The sequence below is a fragment of the Microcaecilia unicolor genome, chromosome 1, assembly GCF_901765095.1.
Source record: "Microcaecilia unicolor chromosome 1, aMicUni1.1, whole genome shotgun sequence".
NCBI classification, from domain to species: Eukaryota; Metazoa; Chordata; class Amphibia; order Gymnophiona; family Siphonopidae; genus Microcaecilia; species Microcaecilia unicolor.
Genome location: NC_044031.1, coordinates 111,412,559 through 111,431,938, shown reverse-complemented (window position 1 = coordinate 111,431,938; position 19,380 = coordinate 111,412,559). Strand labels below are relative to the sequence as shown.

Here is a 19,380-nt window from a genome sequence, read left to right as displayed (position 1 = left end):
ATCACTTGACCCTACCTGTCCCTCCAACTACCGCCCCATTTCCCTCCTACCCTTCCTTTCCAAGATACTTGAACGCGCCATTCACAGCCGTTGCCTTGATTTTCTCTCCTCTCATGCCATCCTCGATCCGCTTCAATCCGGCTTTTGCCCCCTACACTCAACAGAAATGGCACTATCTAAAGTCTGCAATGACCTGTTCCTTGCCAAATCCAAAGGTCACTACTCCATCCTCATCCTTCTCAACCTATCTGCCGCTTTTGACACTGTCAATCACAACTTACTTCTTGTCACACTGTCCTCTTTTGGGTTCCAGGGCTCTGTCCTCTCCTGGTTCTCCTCTTATCTCTCCCACTGCACCTTCAGAGTACACTCTCATGGCTCTTCCTCCACCCCTATCCCGCTCTCTGTTGGAGTTCCTCAAGGATCGTGTCCTTGGACCCCTTCTTTTTTCAATCTACACCTCTTCCCTGGGCTCGCTGATCTCATCTCATGGTTTCCAGTACCATCTTTATGCTGATGACACCCAGCTTTAACTCTCCACACCTGACATCACTGCGGAAACCCAGGCCAAAGTATCGGCCTGCTTGTCCGACATTGCTGCCTGGATATCCAACCGCCACCTGAAGCTGAACATGGCCAAGACCGAGCTTATTGTCTTCCCACCCAAACCCTCTTCTCCTCTCCCTCCACTCTCTATCTCAGTTGACAACACCCTCATCGTCCCCGTCTCATCTGCCCGGAACCTTGGAGTCATCTTCGACTCCTCCCTCTCCTTCTCTGCACATATCCAGCAGATAGCCAAGACCTGTTGCTTCTTCCTTTACAACATTAGCAAAATTCGCCCTTTCCTTTCTGAGCACACCACCCGAACTCTCATCCACTCTCTCATTACCTCTCGCCTCGACTACTGCAACCTACTCCTCACTGGCCTCCCACTTTGCCACCTATTCCCCCTTCAGTCCATTCAGAACTCTGCTGCACATCTTATCTTCCGCCTGGACCAATATACTCACATCTCCCATCTCCTCAAATCACTTCACTGGCTTCCGATCAGGTACCACATACAATTCAAGATTCTCCTCCTAACCTACAAATGCACTCGATCTGCAGCCCCTCCATACCTCTCTACCCTCATCTCCCCTTACGTTCCTACCCGTAACCTCCGCTCTCAAGACAAATCCCTCCTTTCAGTACCCTTCTCCACCATCGCCAACTCCAGGCTCCGCCCTTTCTGCCTCGCCTCACCCCATGCTTGGAATAATCTCCCTGAGCCCATACGCCAGGCCCCTTCCCTGCCCATCTTCAAATCCCTGCTAAAAGCCCATCTCTTCAATGTCGCCTTTGGCACCTAACCACTATTCAAGAAATCTAGACTACCCCAACTTGTCATTTCGTCCTTTAGATTGTAAGCTCCTTTGAGCAGGGACTGTCCCTTTTTGTTAAATTGTACAGCGCTGCGAAACCCTAGTAGCGCTATAGAAATGTCAAGTAGTAGTAGGACTTCTTTCCATATTTGTGTGTTGTTGACAGTTGCCACAGGACACATCTAGTTAGCTGAACATGTGTAATTATCTTGTTGTCAGATTTCACTATGATTCCTCCATCTCCCAATCAGCTTGACCTGACTCTCGGCTGTGAGTCATAAATGTCGACTGGGGGTAATAGCCATACCCAAAGACACCGTAAGAAGAAGGATTACACTGATTCTTACAAAGATCTATGAATAAAGCATATAAACAGATCAGTTATTTTCTAAGATAACACTTATTTGCTGGGATATGTCCATTCTTCTTGCCTAGATCGGAGGATCAAGACAAGGTTACATTGTGACTTAAGGCACATTGTTATACTAATTAGCTTTCAAAATGGGAACCATTAGCAAAGCAATTCTAAAGTTTTAATAGTGTTGCCTGCAAGGATGTGCAATTAAATATCTAGAATAATTATCTACTGCTGTGCACACATATTTACATCCTTGCAAATTAGGTAAAGGTCCTATATAATCCATCTACCAAATTTGTTCAGGTAATTTTCCCCTTTTTAATTACCCTTTAAACATGTGGGGAACAGATCGTCTAGTCTGGTATTATCAGACCAGACATTCAACAATAACAGTTTTAATAACATCCATAATTAAACTAATACCACGATCTGTTGCCCACCTGTAAGTGGCCTTTCTTCCCAGATGTTTACATTTTTGGTGCGCCCATTTCGCCAAACCTGAGCAATTATCTTGCTGTTCCACAGTTTTTCACCTCGAGGGGTGTGAGTTTACTTTATTCATCAGCCATTGCGCTGTAGAGACGTTCTAGAGTATCACCCTTGCAATGAGCATCTACATAAAAAACAATAACATTAGTATTTTACACAATTTCAGATATCTTGCCACAATTCTCTGACCCACAAATCTTTGGTATTTATTTATTTAGCACATTTATACCCCACCTTTTCCCACGTGGGCAGGCTCAAAGTACTGATAAGGCTATCGCCAGAACAGTGGTTATTCAAATACAATTAAATTAGATGGGATAGAAGGGACAAGGTAAAAAGAAATAAGGGTAAGGGAAATAGAGTCCAAAATGGTCCATGGATATGTTATTCTGAAGGACATTAGGTTAGATGTTGAGTACTTGGAGTAGGCTTTCCGAGATAGGCTTGTCTTAGGTAGCTTCCTGATGCTGAGATGGTGTTGAGTAGTTTGAACAGCTTTCGGCAGGGCTGTAATAATACCCATCCAAACCAGTTGATAAAAACGTGCTGCGATTAGAATCTTATTTGGCAGGAAGAGATGTTAATTGTCCGAACAGACCACGTCGGCCTTGCACGGTGGGAAAGGAGCTGAAATCCGCTCCACCCATCCATCTGCTCCAGCCCCCGAGATGACTGGTGCAGCGATCCACTCACTCTCTGGCATTTCAAACGGGAATCAGCTGATTGAAAAGTGGAAGCCAAACGAACTGCGGCAGTTAAAGCAGGCTGACCTCGTCAAATTGGTATCGGCAAGACAGAGGAGATGGGGCTCCCCACCATGAAATGCACCCTCTAAGAGGTACAGACGGCATTGCTGCAGTGTTCAATGGTCAACAGTCAAGTGTCAGGCCGAGCAAAAGTAGGTGCAGACAGAGCACGCTGGGGGGATACCTGCAGAGCAGAGGAAGTCAACGGCCCGAATGAACAAATGAAGCCTGCAGTCATTGGCCCGAGCAAGCCCCCTGCAATGTCCTGGCCCCTGCTGGGTGGATCAAAGCAGTATTAATTTTCCAGTTATTTTTGTACCAAGTAGGTAGCCATGTGGCTAATTCATTTGCCACAGACCATGAATCAGTATATATGTATGACATTGCCCTAAATTCTCAGTCTTCAAAGCCATATAGGCAGCATACAACTCTGCATATTGACTACTTGCTCCTTCCTCACTACATTCTAATGAACGTTCTATTTTTGGATTGGTGGCTATCGCTTTCCACATTTTCTTTCGTCCCGCATACTTAGCAGAACCATCTGTAAACCACGCATGTTGCTGCTCCTCATTAGTTAATTGATCATAAGCTTTTCCCCACCTGACTGGGCTCTCCACCCATTCCAGGGGTTCTAGCCCAGTTTATCCTATTTCTGGAAGGGTTTCCACCTTTTCATGCAGTGAGGGAATTCCCCAATCCCTGATTTTGTTCTTTCCTGAATATACTACTTCCATTTAATTATACTAACTTCTTGTGCATGCCCTATCCAATAAGTTTTTGGGGAGCTATGTATCCATTGCATTATTGGTATTTCAGGTCCCAGGACAACATGTCCTATAGTTAACTGCTCGGTATCCACTAGAGCCCAATAATACTCTGTTTCTCAAAATGAGTATATTTCTTTTTTACTTCTAAAAAACCTACGGCTCTAGAACCCCAGTGTTACCCGATTCCTTTGTTTTTACCAGAGGCTCTAATTAGCATAACTATTCATTCACTGAGACAATTCTACTTCTAGTTGCACTGGCCACAGATCTGAAACAATCTGTGTTGTCTGCTCAAAAGCCTGTTAAAAAAAAACCTGTTGCTCTTTTCCCTTCACTCAAGGTCATATTTTTTCCTTATTACCCGGTGCCAGCATTTTACTTATGTGCTGCTTGCAATTAACACATTCCTATGCCTAAAAGTTTAAAAGTTTCCCTGCCTGAGACAGTCCTTGTATCTTATAAGATTTATCTCCCATCCCTTTCCTTTATATGTGCAATTAATGACTCCAAATGAGTCTAAACATAATTTTAAAATCATGATATAAGTGTACTTTCTTTTTGTTAATTTTCCCTTCTTCGTTTCTTGTATTTATAGTGCGTCACTCTTATAACGGCACACCCAGTTATCATTTTAACTGTGTAAATCACACATCATTCAAACTGCGTCACTCTTACAATGGCATGCTTAGTTATTAAAGTATTCTAACAAGCATCTCATTTTAACTGTAAATCACACACTTATCATTCCAATTCTGTACTTTTCCTATGCTGTTTATCCCGGCTCTAATGGGTTTTCAGATAAGCAATACTGTTACATAGTAACATAGTAAATGATGGCAGATAAAGACCTGTACAGTCCATCCAGTCTACCCAAAAAGATAGTATATGAGACCGTTCCTTCTCCCTTTCTGTTTCAACTTTTTGCCTGCAACAAACTTACAGCAAAAGGCAATATTTCCTTTAAACCAGAATCCTATTCCTCCCATTATGACCACTCAGTGGCTATAATAACATATAGTACCTCATTCTAGCCTTGGAATTGAACTCTGCCCTACATTTCTCTTAAAAAGGTGTCATTCTTTGTACGAATCCCACTCTCATCACCAAAAATGTACTGCTATGGATTTACAACCTGTCTCACTAACACAGACTACTCAATAATTTCCGTGGATTCTTTTGGATTCGTATTAGATAAATGAGACCTTTATTAGAGGTGCTAAAATCTACAATGATTAAGATATATACGATGATTCGCTATATACACTCAATGATTAGCTATAAAATACACACATACAATCATCACTGGTCCTTACATCATCCAGGCTCTTATCATCAGCTGAGGGGGCCCGTTGCAGCGAAAGCCAGGAGCTTCTTTGACCAGGAACAAGGTTCTCTGCAGTACGTATGTTACTCATAGATGAGCTCCCAATTTCACTGAAAGAAACTCCCCTTTTATTAGGCTCAGAACTCATATTCAGAGCTAAGGAAAATTACAGAATGCTTCTCTGTTTAGGTACTGTGGGAATATGGTCACATGCTTTCCAAGTCCAGGTGGCCAGGCTGAACTCCGCAAACAAGCACCATCCTCCTCTTCACATGCCAAATTAATTAGAGCTGTGTCTTATCTTCTGCATTCCAACTTGTTCTCACACAAAGTTAAACAATCATTTTTAAACAGAATTACTTCTAATCAACAATACAGACCCCGAGTGCACTGGTTGGTCAAGACAGAATTGAAAAACAATCTTTAAAATTCACTTTTATTACAAATGGTTAAGTGCATGCCCCGGTTAACTGCATGTATTTCTTTGGTCCCAGACCCTTGCACTTAAGCGGATTGCACTGTATTTTCTTACCCTTCTCAACTTTCTCAACATATAAAAAAATCTTCTTAGTCAAAGATTGGACCTGCAGGTCTGTACTTAAAGTAATAGTTAAAATTATATCTAAAATTTTTAGTTTAAATACAAATTTAAAACAGGATTGACCACCTTGAAAATATAATCATTCCATATGCTAGAGGGTTGGCCAATCAGAAGAAATTTTGTTTTATCTGTGTTCAACTTTAAGAAATGAGGTGAAATCCTTTCTTCTTATAGATGAATACACTCTGCAAATCTATTTGAAAGGTCCATATCTTGTGAAGTAATTGGAAAAAGTGCAGTAATATCATCCGTGTATATATATCAAACATATAAATGACAAGTGACCGACTCACCCGCAAATGCACAGTAGAGACTTCCCTCTCTGTCCCACCCTCGCGTCAAGACATGATGACATCAGAGGGTGGAACAGAGAGGGAAACGGACGCTGCTGGTGGTGCCTGGAGACGAAGGAACATCGCCGGCGCACCAACCTCCACCCCCCATGCCCGATGTCACCGCCGCTGCTGCTCCCGCCCCCCTCTGTATCGGGCCCCCTGCACTGACATGACAGCGTCTCTTACCTCCATGTGGAAGCGCTGCAGGACGCAGCAGAGCGATCTGCTGCTGCCTGCAGCGCTTTCACACGGAGGTGAGAGGCGCTTTCATGTCAGTGCAGGGGGCCCGGCACGGAGGGGAGAGGGAGCGGCAGCGAGGAGGGTAGCTGGACATGGGGAGGGCAGGGGGGAGAGAGGAGGGTTGCATGGGGAGAGGGCAGGGCAGAGAGGAGGGTTGCTGGACATGGGGGGAGGGCAGGGGAGAGAGCAGAGGGGAGGCCAAGGGAAAGAGGAGGGTTGTTGGATATGGGGTGAGGGCAGGGGAGAGAGGAGGGTTGGTGGACGGGGTGAGGCCATGGGAGACAGGAGGGCTGCTGGACATGGGGGGAGGGCAGGGGAGAGAGCAGGGTTGCTGGACATGGATTGATGGAGGGGAGGGGAGAGCAGGGGAGAGAGGAGGGTTGCTGTACATGGGGGGAGGGCAGGGGGAGAGAGGATGGTTGGTGGACGGGGGGAGGCCAGGGGATACAGGAGGGCTGCTGGACATGGGGGGGGGTAGGGCGGGGAGAGAGCAGGGTTGCTGGATATGGGGGGAGGGCAGGGGAGAGAGGATGGTTGGTGGACGGGGGAGGCCAGGGGATACAGGTGGGCTGCTGGACATGGGGGGGTAGGGCAGGGGAGAGAGCAGGGTTGCTGGACATGAATCGGGGGAGGGGAGGGCAGGGGAGAGGGGAGATTTGCTGGACATGGATGGATGGAGGTGAAAATTATTACATTTTGCAAAACACAAATCTCGCCCGTTTTAATGTGCTTAACGGTTAGTATATAATATAATATGCCTTAAACCCAGCTTGGCTAAGAGCATAATCCATAACCCATTAAACAAATGAGGGTGACAGTGGCAAGCCCTGAGGGACCCCACCCCACAGACATAATTCCGATTCTAAGTTCTGTGTTTTCACAATTTAAGATCTGCAGGATAATCTACTAAACCATTTCAGCAGATTTCCTGAATTTCCTATCCTTCTAAGAGTTGTCAACATTTGAGCATTATCAATCAAATCAAAGGCACAGGACAAGTTGAACTGCATCAAAACTGCCCTGTGCCCCTTAATCTAATATAATAAAACGCACCATGAACGTTCTAATGAGGACAACGTTCTGAAGTCACTAAAACACTCCCTGAAGGGTTCGTGGCGTTCGTGGTGTGAAGCCACCCAGCCGTCTCTGCCCCGCCCTCGCGTCAAACGTCATGACGTCGAGGGCGGAGCGGAAACAAGAACAAACAAATCCGGCAGCGCAGCGTCAGGGAAGGAGGCGGCGCTCCCGACGTCTCCAGCCTTCCCTTCGCTGAGATCCGCCTTCTTCTGACGTCAAAGATGACGTCAGAAGAAGGCGGAACACAGCGAAGGAAAGGCTAGACGTCGGGAATGCCGCTTCCTTTCCTGACGCTGCGCTGCCGGAACCGCCACGGAGGTAAATTTAAAAAGAAGAAGAGAAAAAAAAAAAAGGGAAAGAGAAGAGGATGGGCAGTAAAGAAGAACAATGGGAGCGGGAGGGCAGGGGAGAAATGACAGCATGGATGCGAAGGGGGGGGGGGAGAAGAGTGCGGGCCAGGCTGGGACATGGGAGAAAGAGGAGCATGGATGCGAGGGGGGGTCATGGAAGGGAGAGAGGGGACTTGCAGGAAAAGGATGAATGGAGGCGACAGGGGACAGAGGAGCATGGATGGACATGGATTGGGAGGGCAGGCCTCAGGGAGAGAGGGGAATTGCTGAAAAGGGATGAATGGAGGGGGCAGGTGACAGAGGAGCATGGAAGGGCATGGATTGGGAGGGCATGGCTCAGGGAGAGGGGAATTGCTGGATAGGGATGAATGGAGGGGACAGATGAGCATGGATGGATATGGATTACAGGGCAGGCCTCAGGGAGAGAGGGCAATTGCTGAAAAGGGAAGAATGGAGGGGGCAGGTGACAGAGGAGCATGGATGGCCATGTATTGGGAGGGCAGGGCTCAGGGAGAGGGGAATTGCTGGATAGGGATGAATGGAAGGGACAGATGGGCATGGATGGATATGGATTGCAGGGCAGGGCTCAGGGAGAGAGGGGAAATGCTGGATAGGGATGAATGGAGGGGGCAGGTGACAGAGGAGCATGGATGGATATGGATTGCAGGGCAGAGCTCAGGGAGAGAGGGGAATTGCTGGATAGGGATGAATGGAGGGGGCAGGTGACAGAGGAGCATGGATGGGCATGGATTGGGAGGGCAGGGCTCAGGGAGAGAGGGGAATTGCTGGATAGGGATGAACGGAGGGGACAGATGGGCATTGATGGATATGGATTGCAGGGCAGGGAGAAAGGGGAATTGCTGGATAGGGATGAATGGAGGGGACAGGTGACAGAGGAGCATGGATGGCCATGGATTGGGAGGGCAGGGCTCAGGGAAAGAGGGGAATTGCTGGAAAAAGATGAATGGAGGGGGCAGGGGACAGATGGGCATGGATTGGGAGGGCACGGCTCACACACACACTCTCACAAACACACTCACACCCAGACTCACTCTCTCTCTCACGCACACACACTCACACTTTCACTCTGATTCTCAAACAGTCACTCTCACATACACTCTCCTAAACATACACACTCCGAGGAAAACCTTGCTAGCGCCCGTTTCATTTGTGTCAGAAACGGGCCTTTTTTACTAGTAAGCAATGATCTTCCTTCTGTAATAATGGTACTTAGAACCGTTTCTGTACTATATAATTGTCTTAATCTAGATTGTGTTTCATACAGGATGTCAGTCGATCCAAATATTCTTGCAGTTGACTGTAACTATTCCTTACAATAGCTTAACAAACAGTGGTATAGATGTCATTGGGCGATAATTGGTTACTTCTGACATTTTGTTAGGGTAATATGACCTAATCTCAAAGAAAACTTACACTTTGTAAAAAATAGATTTGAGCAGTTGCCTAAAGCCTTTATGAAAAAGGGAGGTGCCAAGGATATGAGATAAGGCGGGCAAGAATCCAATTGGCAAAATTTAATACTGTGTTTCCTAAAATATTTATTAATAAGATCTGGAAAGCATATATCAAAATCATTCCATAACTTATCTGCTGGAAATATTTGTAAAATTACAGATGGTGATAACTTGAATGTAGAAATGTTTGGGGTCAGAGTGTGGGCAAAGTCATGATTTATGCTTGTAACTTATAAAATACATGTAACATTTACACCTACTTCCAAGGGGTATAAATATTTGTGGCTTCTTTTTAGCTGTGGTTTCTGCAGGTTTGGTGGGGTAATTTGATAAAAACACATAGGCACCAGTGTATCTTAATAAAATAAGCACCTACTTGGCCTTCACACACAGATAAGTTATAAAATTACGCTCTATGCATGTAACTTGAATAAATAAAATATATGCATGTTCATTTAAAATATTTATAACCATCCACATCCATAGTCAATGAGGCTGTTTTACCAAGGCATGTAGGCACCTATGCACATATAACGTGCGTCATATTTGAACTACCACCCGGCTACCGCATGCCTCGGGTGGTAATTCCATTTTTGATGCATGTCCAAAACATGTGGTAGATATTTTCTTCTGTGTGGCGCTTACCCGATGGTAAACGTCAGTGCACACACACATTACCGCCTGGTTAATGCATGAGACCTTACCGCTAAGTCAATAGGTGGTGGTAAGGTCTCATGCTGAAAATGGACGCGTGCTGGTTTTAATTTTGCTGCATGTCCGTTTTCAGCCACAAAATGGCCTTATTTGCAGGCGTGCTGAAAAATGGACCTACGCACGACCAAAACACATGCCTACACCAGCGCAGGCCATTTTATGGCACGCCTTAGTAAAAGGGGTCCAATGTTTGTTAACTGGTTAATAGACATTAGTAAATTAAACTCTTAGTTTGTATTTAATAGATAACATTTTGTAACGTAATACTAAATATATATTTTATTTATTTTTTTGAATTAGAGTATGAGGTTTGTGGTATATCAAATAAATGTGAAATAATTGCCATAGCACATCAAATTGGATATTTCTTGAGATAGTTTCAGCTGATCTTTTTTTATATTGAACTGAAGGGAAAGCAAAATAAAATGGTCAAACTGTTTACAAGTACATGCTGATCTGTGACAACTATATCTGCACTTGGTTTCTATTAAGATTCTGCTCCAGTTTGTTCCTGTGGGGAAAAACCTTTAGAAAATCAGGACTAGGTTCACATGAAATTAATTTGTTACATCTGCATAGTGAAAATAATACAATTTTCTACATACTTTTGAAATAATCCTATTTTCCGTGGAAGACACTGGTGAAATATCCTTTCAGTTTGGAAGTGGGTTTTTGATAGGCAGTAGTTATGTTACCGTGGCACTATTTTTTGATACAGTAACTGACTATGGTTGTGATATTTGCAGATAAGCTTTTTTCTAAGGCTTAAAAGGAAATGCAGATGATCAAATATAAATAATCTTTAGGAAAGACTGACAATAAGGAATACATGCTGAAGTGAAGCACTTGACAGAACTGCAAATACTTTTATTTAGTATCTTAAAAAAATACACGAGGAAAAGTGAATTAACAATGTTTATATGCAAAATATTCTTCCAAACATGTTTTGTTTGATGCCAATTTAACATTGACAGTGTTTTCAACTGAATATACCAAAAGAAACATTATTTTAGTTTTCTGATTCATATAGTCAACATAAAGCATTTGCTTACAAATATATAGGACAAAATGCTCTCTAATTAGTGTGGTTGGTTAAAAAAAGAACTGTTGTTGCTTTGGCTTTCACTGTTGTTGTTAACCATGCAGAAAATGCATGCCTATTCATCAGCACAGAATAGTCAGGCCTTAAACAGCTGACATCTGCTTACTCTTCTTTTTTTTTTTTTAAACAGAATAACAAACCATTTCAGCCTAATCTACCTCAAATGTGCGCATGCAAATGGGGGTCCATCTATTGACCTGTGTTCTTTTCAGCAGAGGATTGGGCCGCATGGTTTATGAAACCAGGAGGGCTGATTTGAAATGCAGATGCTGAGACAGTGAAGTGCACCCTCCCCTTTATTCTTTGCTGTATCTGTCAGGGTGAAAAATGTCTTGCACTGGGGTCAGTCACCCATACTCACTTAATTACTTTTCTTGGACCCACAGAACTGTCACAGGCTGTAGTGGATGCAGGGGCTGTTCCTCTCCTGGTTCTCTGTATCCAGGAGCCAGAAATTGCTTTGAAAAGGATTGCTGCTTCAACTCTCAGTGACATTTCAAAGCATTCTCCAGAGTTAGCACAGACTGTAGTGGATGCTGGAGCTATTGCACACTTGGCACAGATGATCCTAAACCCTGATGAGAAGCTAAAGGTAAATTTTAAATACATTACTATTAATACATTGAGACAAGAATATATATTTGTTGACCAATCACTTAGGGGTATGTTTACTAAGGTGCGTTAGCGTTTAAACATGCCTATAAATTTAAGGCGCGTTAAACGCTAACGCGCCTATACATTTCTATGGGCGCATTAGCATTTAATGCGTGTAAACCATTTACGAACGTTAAAAATGCTAACAAGCCCATAGCACCGCTTAGTAAGCCTAGCCCTTAATTTTTCTGTAAATATAAATGCACATAAGGAAAGTAAGCATAAATTATAAATGTAACCATTTGTTTGTATTAATATTGCCTTCTTAAAGAATGATCAGTTCATTCCCTTTAGTTCACATTGTTCTTTATTGCAAGTTTTTGTAGTTGGGATTTTTTGAAATCCTACTTTCCATTTTTCCTTTTACTCAGCCTATAGTTGTAGAAACATTAGATGTATGAGAAATGGTACTTGGAATAGAGAGATCCTGAAATAATAAAACAACAGAAAATGAGCAAATGCCTATATTTTTCTCTTATAATAGAGCTAGCATTGATACACATGATTCAGAATTCTTGCCCGAGCAAAGAGAATATACAGCAAATAAGAGCAAAAAACTGAAACCGAAAATAACATCATCTTGAAGGGGTTTACAAATGTTTAATTTGGTGTAAAATATATATATTTTAAATATTATATATTAATTCTAGAAATGATAAATTGCTTTGAAAAATAACATTTTGTAATGTTAACCAAAATGATTTGATAGAAATTGTATTTGAGAAATAGTCCTGAATATTCTTGCATTTTATTTTCATTGTTATCAATAGCTAGATAGGCAAAGAAAATTAAGTTCAGCACAAATAAAATTTTGTTAGTAGCCTAATATTTTGAAAGAATATGCTGTTCTTTCTGTTTTACTATTGTCGAAGAGTTATTCACTGAACAGTCAAAAGGCACAATTAGAAAGCAAATGAAGAAGGGCCATTGACCTAGGTTTAACTTGTGCATGAACCTGTAACTGCACAATAATCTGAAAATCCTATAATTGTTGACAGAAAATGTTTCCAAATAACCAGAAAAATGCACTCCACCAAAAATAGTTGGATAACAAAAAAAAAAAGGAAGGAAAGGGCCACAGAGATCAAATTAAAAAGTACTTAATCAATACAATCCTAGGCTAAAAAACCTTCTCTTAAGCAGTCAGCATCAATGGTTTAAACTTATCAACTGTTTTCAAGGGAAGGTTTTCTAGCCTAGGAATGTATTGATTAAGCCCTTTGAATCCTGAATATTAGTGCTGATCTCTAAGGCATTTTCCCTACCTTTTTTTGTTAGCCGTATATTTTTGTGGAATGCGTTTTTCTGGTTATTTGGCTGTAACTTCATTTACATCTTATTGGGATTGTAGAAAATGTTTCCAACCATATTTTACACAGATTGTCCAAACTATATAGGTCAAGTTCTTCAGGTATACTTTAACAATCTTTTTGCTGGTACAATAATTTTAAAAAATGATCATAACCTGCAAAGAGTTCACTTTTCTCCAGGACCAACATAATTGTACTTTCAAGAAGTGACTGTATTCTACACTACCTGTGATGGAACTACAGCCCATGCATCACAGTAACCACAGTTAATAGTTGCTGGTGCAGTTTAATCTGCAACAGATATTTTATATTATACAGCACATAGGTTTGCCTTTTTTAATCTGTAGTCTTTTTAACAGCGTCAGGTGCTGTCTGCACTGAGCCAGATTGCAAAGCACTCTGTGGATTTGGCAGAAATGGTGGTTGAAGCAGAGATTTTCCCCATTGTTCTCACATGTCTAAAAGATGCTGATGAATATGTCAAGAAAAACACTGCAACGTTAATACGAGAAATTGCAAAGCATACACCTGAGGTAATATCTTGAAAATGTAAATACTGAGGTGCATCATTTGTATGTAAATTGTAAAGAGAAACTTTAACTTTTTTTTGCCATAGGTGCATAGGTTTAAATTTCATCTTCTGCAAATGGTTCAGTATCTGAACATTAAGTAATTATATAATCAGAATCTCTGCTCTAATTAGCTTATCCCTTGTAGTGTTTTACTGCATTGATGGGAAATGCCCAGTAAAATCTTTTTTTTTTTTTACTGTGCCCATGAGGTAGTTGTCATCAACCGCAAAGCTTTTTGCAGAAATATTCTGACCATCTAGCTGAAGTGACATTTTACAGTAATAAAATTTAATGTACATGTATGGGTGATATTACTAAGTAGTCTTATATCTGTTATAGTAAAATAAAAAGTCTGAGAGTGCCTGTTTGTAGGTAACTTCATATTCACTCCCCCTGCCCCCCCTTACAGCAGAAGAGTATCTTTGAGTGGTAGGAGAATCATATGGGTTTCATGTTGGATTTGCAGCAGGTCAGAGGGTGCCCTGTTTACTAAGCCACGCAGTAGGCGCACTAAAAATTAGCACACGCTAACGCTAGAGACATCAGTTATATTCCCATGGGTGTCTCTAGTGTTAGTGCATGCTAAAAAGTTTGCATGCCTACAGCGTACCTTAGTAAACAGGGCCCCTAGTTTACATTTAAAATGAACTGACCAACAAATAGCATTAATTAGTAGTATTCTCCCCGTTTATATTCTTTCAAAAATATTTTGGTCAACAACTGCTGCTTAAAAGAAAATCTAATTTTTATGTCTTCTATTTGGGTATATGGATTTTCAGCACAGTATTTGGGCTGCTTGACTTTGTGTTAAACCCTTCCTATAACCATCACGTTCCTGTCATTTTACACAAAAATTTGGTCTTGCTCCCCAACCATCATCCAATGGGACCCAGAAGGAAACTGTAACAGCTTGTTGGCAAACAAAAAAACATCGGATTAACAGATTGTAACACCTAAACATCAAGACTAACACAAAGAATCTGCTTATTCACCAATTAACCTTTCCATCTACTGAGGTCTCTCTTACTTGGCTTCGGCTACTAGCATTACTACACATGGGATCCCTGAGGACAATGAAACATCAGAGCTCCAATGAAGAGTGTGTGACTTGCTGGCAACCAGAAGCTGTTATGTCTTATTTGAAAATACAGCTGTCAGACCTCATTATAAAGTGTATTTACATTATAAAGTTGTTAGGACCTAAATTGGAGAATTTGGCTTCCAGTACTGAGATCCAGATTAGAAGACAAGAATGATTACATGTAAAATAACTCCTTAATACACTTTCAAATACTTTCATAATTTAAAATCATTTATATATTCTGGCCAGAGAATATCCCAACTGTTCATTCTCCGGGCAGACTTTTACAGTCTGTGTCCCACAAATGACAAGATGGATTTGGTTAGGCAGAGTGGGCTTTGACGTCAACTCCAGTAGTTGGAACATATGGAGAGAGCCGGGCGGACTTCTACGGTCTATGTCCCAGAAAGACCACGATCAAATATATAAAATCATGTTTGATAATAAATGTGACTCATGGGCAGACTGGATGGACCACTTTATCTGCCATCCCTTACTATGGGCCCCTTTTACCAAGCTGCGGCACCAAGCTGCGGCAAAGGGTGGCCTGTGCTGGAATCAGCACTTGTCTTTTTATGTGCACTGAGGCCCCCTTTTACCGCAGTGGGTAAAAGGGATGTCTCTCTTTCCTGCAGGAAATGGCCATGCGGCTTTCGGGGGGAGCCTTTACCGCCACCCATTGAGGTAGCGGTAAGGGCTCCCGCACTAACCTGGCGGTAACTGGGCAGCGCATGGCACTGCCCAATTATCGCTGGGTACAAAAAAATATTTTTGTAGCACCGGATATGATGGCTCGCTAGGGGTGGGAAGTACTGCCGGGCTGCTGCGGTAGCCTGACAGTACTTCCTGTTTAGCGAGCGGTAAGCCTGTGTTGGGCTTACCACTACTTAGTAAAAGGGGCCCTCTGTTAATAAATGTTATTCTGGGGATAATACATGTTCTTGAGATAATTAAATCTATCCTATAAAAGTAACAGACATTTTTTATTGCAAACATTTTACAGTATCCAAAGTAAAACTGCGAAGTAGCGTAGAATAAATTAGGTCCAGAATAAATTATTTTCATACAAGTCTAGCATAGCAAGAAAGTTCTATACAATACATATGTTTTTTTTATTTTCTAGATCAGGGGTTCTCAACCCAGTTCTCAGAACACACCTAGCCAATCTGGGTTTCAAGATGTCCACAATAAATATGCATATTCATTGTGGGTGTCCTTAAAACCTGATTGGCTGGGTGTGTCCTGAGCACTGGGTTGATAACATCTGATCTAGATATATTAGTTATCTATGGGGCCCTTTTACAAAGGCGTGGGAGGGCTAATGCGCGGGTAGTTCGTGCCCAGTCGGCACTACTGCCAGGGTAGCATGTGCACCCGGTGGTATTTCTGATTTTGGCGCACGCCGAATCCCACAGTAGAAAATAGTTTTCCTACAGCGGAGGTTGTTTCTGGTGGTAACTGGCAGCGCACCCACGTTGACGTGCACTGCATGGTTACCGCATGGGTAGCATGTGAACCCTTACTGCTGGGTCAGTGGGTGGCGGTAAGTGCTCAGGCAGTACATAGGCACATGCCTTTTCGTCAGCCGTGTTAAAAAAATGGCCCAGCGCACGCCTAAAAGATGTGCCCACACTACCACAGGCCACTTTTTACTGCGGCTTTGTAAAAGGACTCCTATGTGCTGTAGTTGTATTCTTTAGTTTCAGAATTCAGATGTAATCTTACATCACCAAACCTCAAAAACCTAAAGCAGGACAAACTATCATAACTGAATACATTTACATTTGACATAATCAAAACTAACCAGAGCATCAAGCAATCTTCATTTGTATAACAGTTTTTTCCATTATAAGAGGATGGTAGCTGTGTTTTAATTATAAGTAGTTTTCTTTTTGTCATAATGACCTCAATTTTCAAGCATCATTACAAAGCTGTATATTTTAGCTTTTGCAAGTTTGCAGTGCTGGCTGGTGTGCTGCCTTGTAGCATGCTTTTACCTTATATTTTCTACAACAAATGTTTCTTGTTTGTTTTTTATGCATCTTAACATTTTTTTCATTAAACTAGTGTAAAGTTTTATTAATGAATATATACTGGAATATGCACAACTTTTATTTTGAAAGTAGCATTGTTAATTTATAAAATGCAATAGAAAAATGTTTATGGTTTCAGCAAAAAAGAACAAAAATTCATATAACTCTGGCTAAGTAATGGTATTCTCCAGAAACCCCTATTCAGAGAGACTCATGTGGTTGAGTCTAGAGTGTATGGTGATGAGATTCTGGACTCATTCCACAGAGAGGGAGAGGGAAGTCCGAACCTCGTCCACTCGCTCGTTTCCTCTCGTCTTGACTATTGCAACCTTCTCCTCGCTGGCCTTCCGCTTAGCCACCTATCCCCCCTTCAATCTGTCCAAAATTCCGCCGCACGTCTTATCTACCGCGTGAACCGATACTCTCATATCACCCCTCTCCTCAAGTCGCTTCACTGGCTCCCGATCCGCTACCGTATACAGTTCAAGCTTCTCCTATTGACCTTCAAGTGCACTCAATCTGCAGCCCCCCATTACCTCTCTACCCTCCTCTCCCCATATGTTCCCACCTGTAACCTCCACTCTCAGGACAAATCACTCCTTTCTGTACCCTTCTCCAAGACCGCTAACTCCAGACTCCGCCCCTTTCTACCTCGCATCACCTTATGCCTGGAACAGACTTCCTGAGCCCATACGCCATGCACCCTCCCTGCCCATTTTCAAGTCCTTACTCAAGGCCCATCTCTTCTCCCTTGCTTTTGGTGCCTAACCACCTTCCCATTCCTGATACCTACACTGACTACATAGTTTTTACCTTTAGATTGTAAGCTCTCTTGAGCAGGGACTGTCCTTCCCCATGTTTAAACTTGTACAGCGCTGCGTAACCCTGGCAGCGCTATAGAAATGCTAAGTAGTAGTAGTAGTAGTAAGTCTAAAAGAGGTGTGCTGAGAGCAGAAGTTGACTGACTGCAGTGATGAAATGGAGTAGAATGAGCTTTAAATATAGAAGACCAGAGAGAAGTATCCTGTGTCTAAGAGTAAGACAGAGCCTGATCAAGAACAGGTTTCTGTGAATAGAATCCCTTGGGGAAGAAAACAGTTTTGTAAGTGAAACAGCCAGGGAATGTGATGTAAACTGATCAGTGGTCACAAACCTCTCTCTGATACTTGCAGAGTACTTCGATAGAAGTACTGCCCATAAGTGTTAATTTCTGATGTACAAGACCTTCCTTCTGAGAATACTGGAGGAGGACCTTGTTATAAATATTGTAAGATAACTGTAAGATCTTCCCCTTGGAAGAAGTAGGAATAGTGCTGTCTAAAATCTGTTACCAGCAAAGCATTCACCCTGCAACTCGTCTATCTGTGTCGGAAGTTTTTACCAACAGCTAGGTTACATTCAGAAAATTATTATTTTTATTTTTACATTTAGAAATGTAAAATTGGAGAGCCTCCATTGTGATTATTTCAATTTCTGCTTGTAAGTCTTGCTTCCCTCAGCCACAGGTCTGTTCATTTTGGGGTAACTTTAGAGGCCCTGTTTACTAAGCTGCTCTAGAGGCACATTAGCGTTTTTAGCATGCACTAGGCATTAGCGTATGCTGTGTAGACACCCCTAATATTCCTATGGGCGTCTACACAGTTAGCATGTGCTAAAAACGCTAGCGCACCTTAGTAAACAGAGCCCTAAATAGATAATTAAATATGAAATTAAATATGACCAAAACCGAGCTTCTCATTCTCCCCCCCCAACCCACCTCCCTGCTCCCCCTGTTTTCTATTTCTGTTGATGGCTCTCTCATTCTCCCTGTCTCCTCAGCTCGAAACCTTGGGGTTATCTTTGATTCTTCTCTCTCCTTCTCTGCTCATATCCAGCAGATCGCCAAGACCTGTCGTTTCTTTCTTTACAACATCTGTAAAATCCACCCCTTTCTTTCTGAGCACTCTACCAAAACCCTCATCCACACCCTTGTCACCTCTCGTTTGGACTACTGCAATCTGCTTCTTGCTGACATCCCACTTAGAGGGGCATAATCAAACAGCGCTGGCAAAATCGATCGCCGGCGATCTATTTTGGTGGCGCCGCAACAGCTGGCCGGAACTGTATTATCAAAAAAGATGGCCGGCCAACTTTTGTTTCGATAATACGGTTGGGGCCGGCCAAATGCCACAGATCGCCGGGTTTGAGATGGCCGACTTTGTTTTTCAGCGATAATGGAAACTGGAACCGGCCATCTCAAACCTGGCCAAATCCAAGGCATTTGGCCGTGGGAAGGGCCAGCATTCGTAGTGCACTGGTACTTCTGGATGTTTAGATCTTGCTGATCAGTTATGTTATGACTTACTTGTTCAGGAGTGCTGTATTTTGTGATACTGTTTTGAGAAATGTTCAAGAAAGACTTCATACAAATGAAAAAAGTCCCTGCCGTGCATTTTCCCTTGATGGCCGTCCCTGACGTGCACTTCCCTTGATGGCCGTCTTTCTCTCCGAAAGTGCACTTCTCTTAATGGCCGTCTTTCTCCCTGAACAGGGAAATCAAAAGTTTTTGCACACTGCTTTTTTTGTAGTAACAGTGGGATTTGAACCAGCCACCTCTGCATTACAAGACCAGTGATGTAACCACTTGGCCACAGCTCCACTTACTTGGATGTCCCTCCCTTTTGATTATACCCCTCCAGGTCTCTCTCAGCCACTCACAGACAGCTTAACGCACTGTGATTGGCTGAGAGAGACCTGAAGGGGTATAATCAAAAGGGAGGGACAGCCAAGTAAGTGGAGCTGTGGC

General features: G+C 42.7%; 1 protein-coding gene across 1 annotated transcript in view; it reads left to right on the top strand.

Annotated features, from left to right (window-relative positions):
- SPAG6 (sperm associated antigen 6) overlaps window positions 1-19,380 on the top strand; it is a 449,242-nt gene that overhangs the window by 182,034 nt on the left and 247,828 nt on the right. Inside the window, exons 5-6 of the mRNA XM_030199370.1 lie at window positions 11,332-11,537; window positions 13,269-13,442. Coding sequence (XP_030055230.1) covers window positions 11,332-11,537; window positions 13,269-13,442 — 380 coding nt within the window. The remainder of the gene's footprint in view (window positions 1-11,331; window positions 11,538-13,268; window positions 13,443-19,380) is intronic.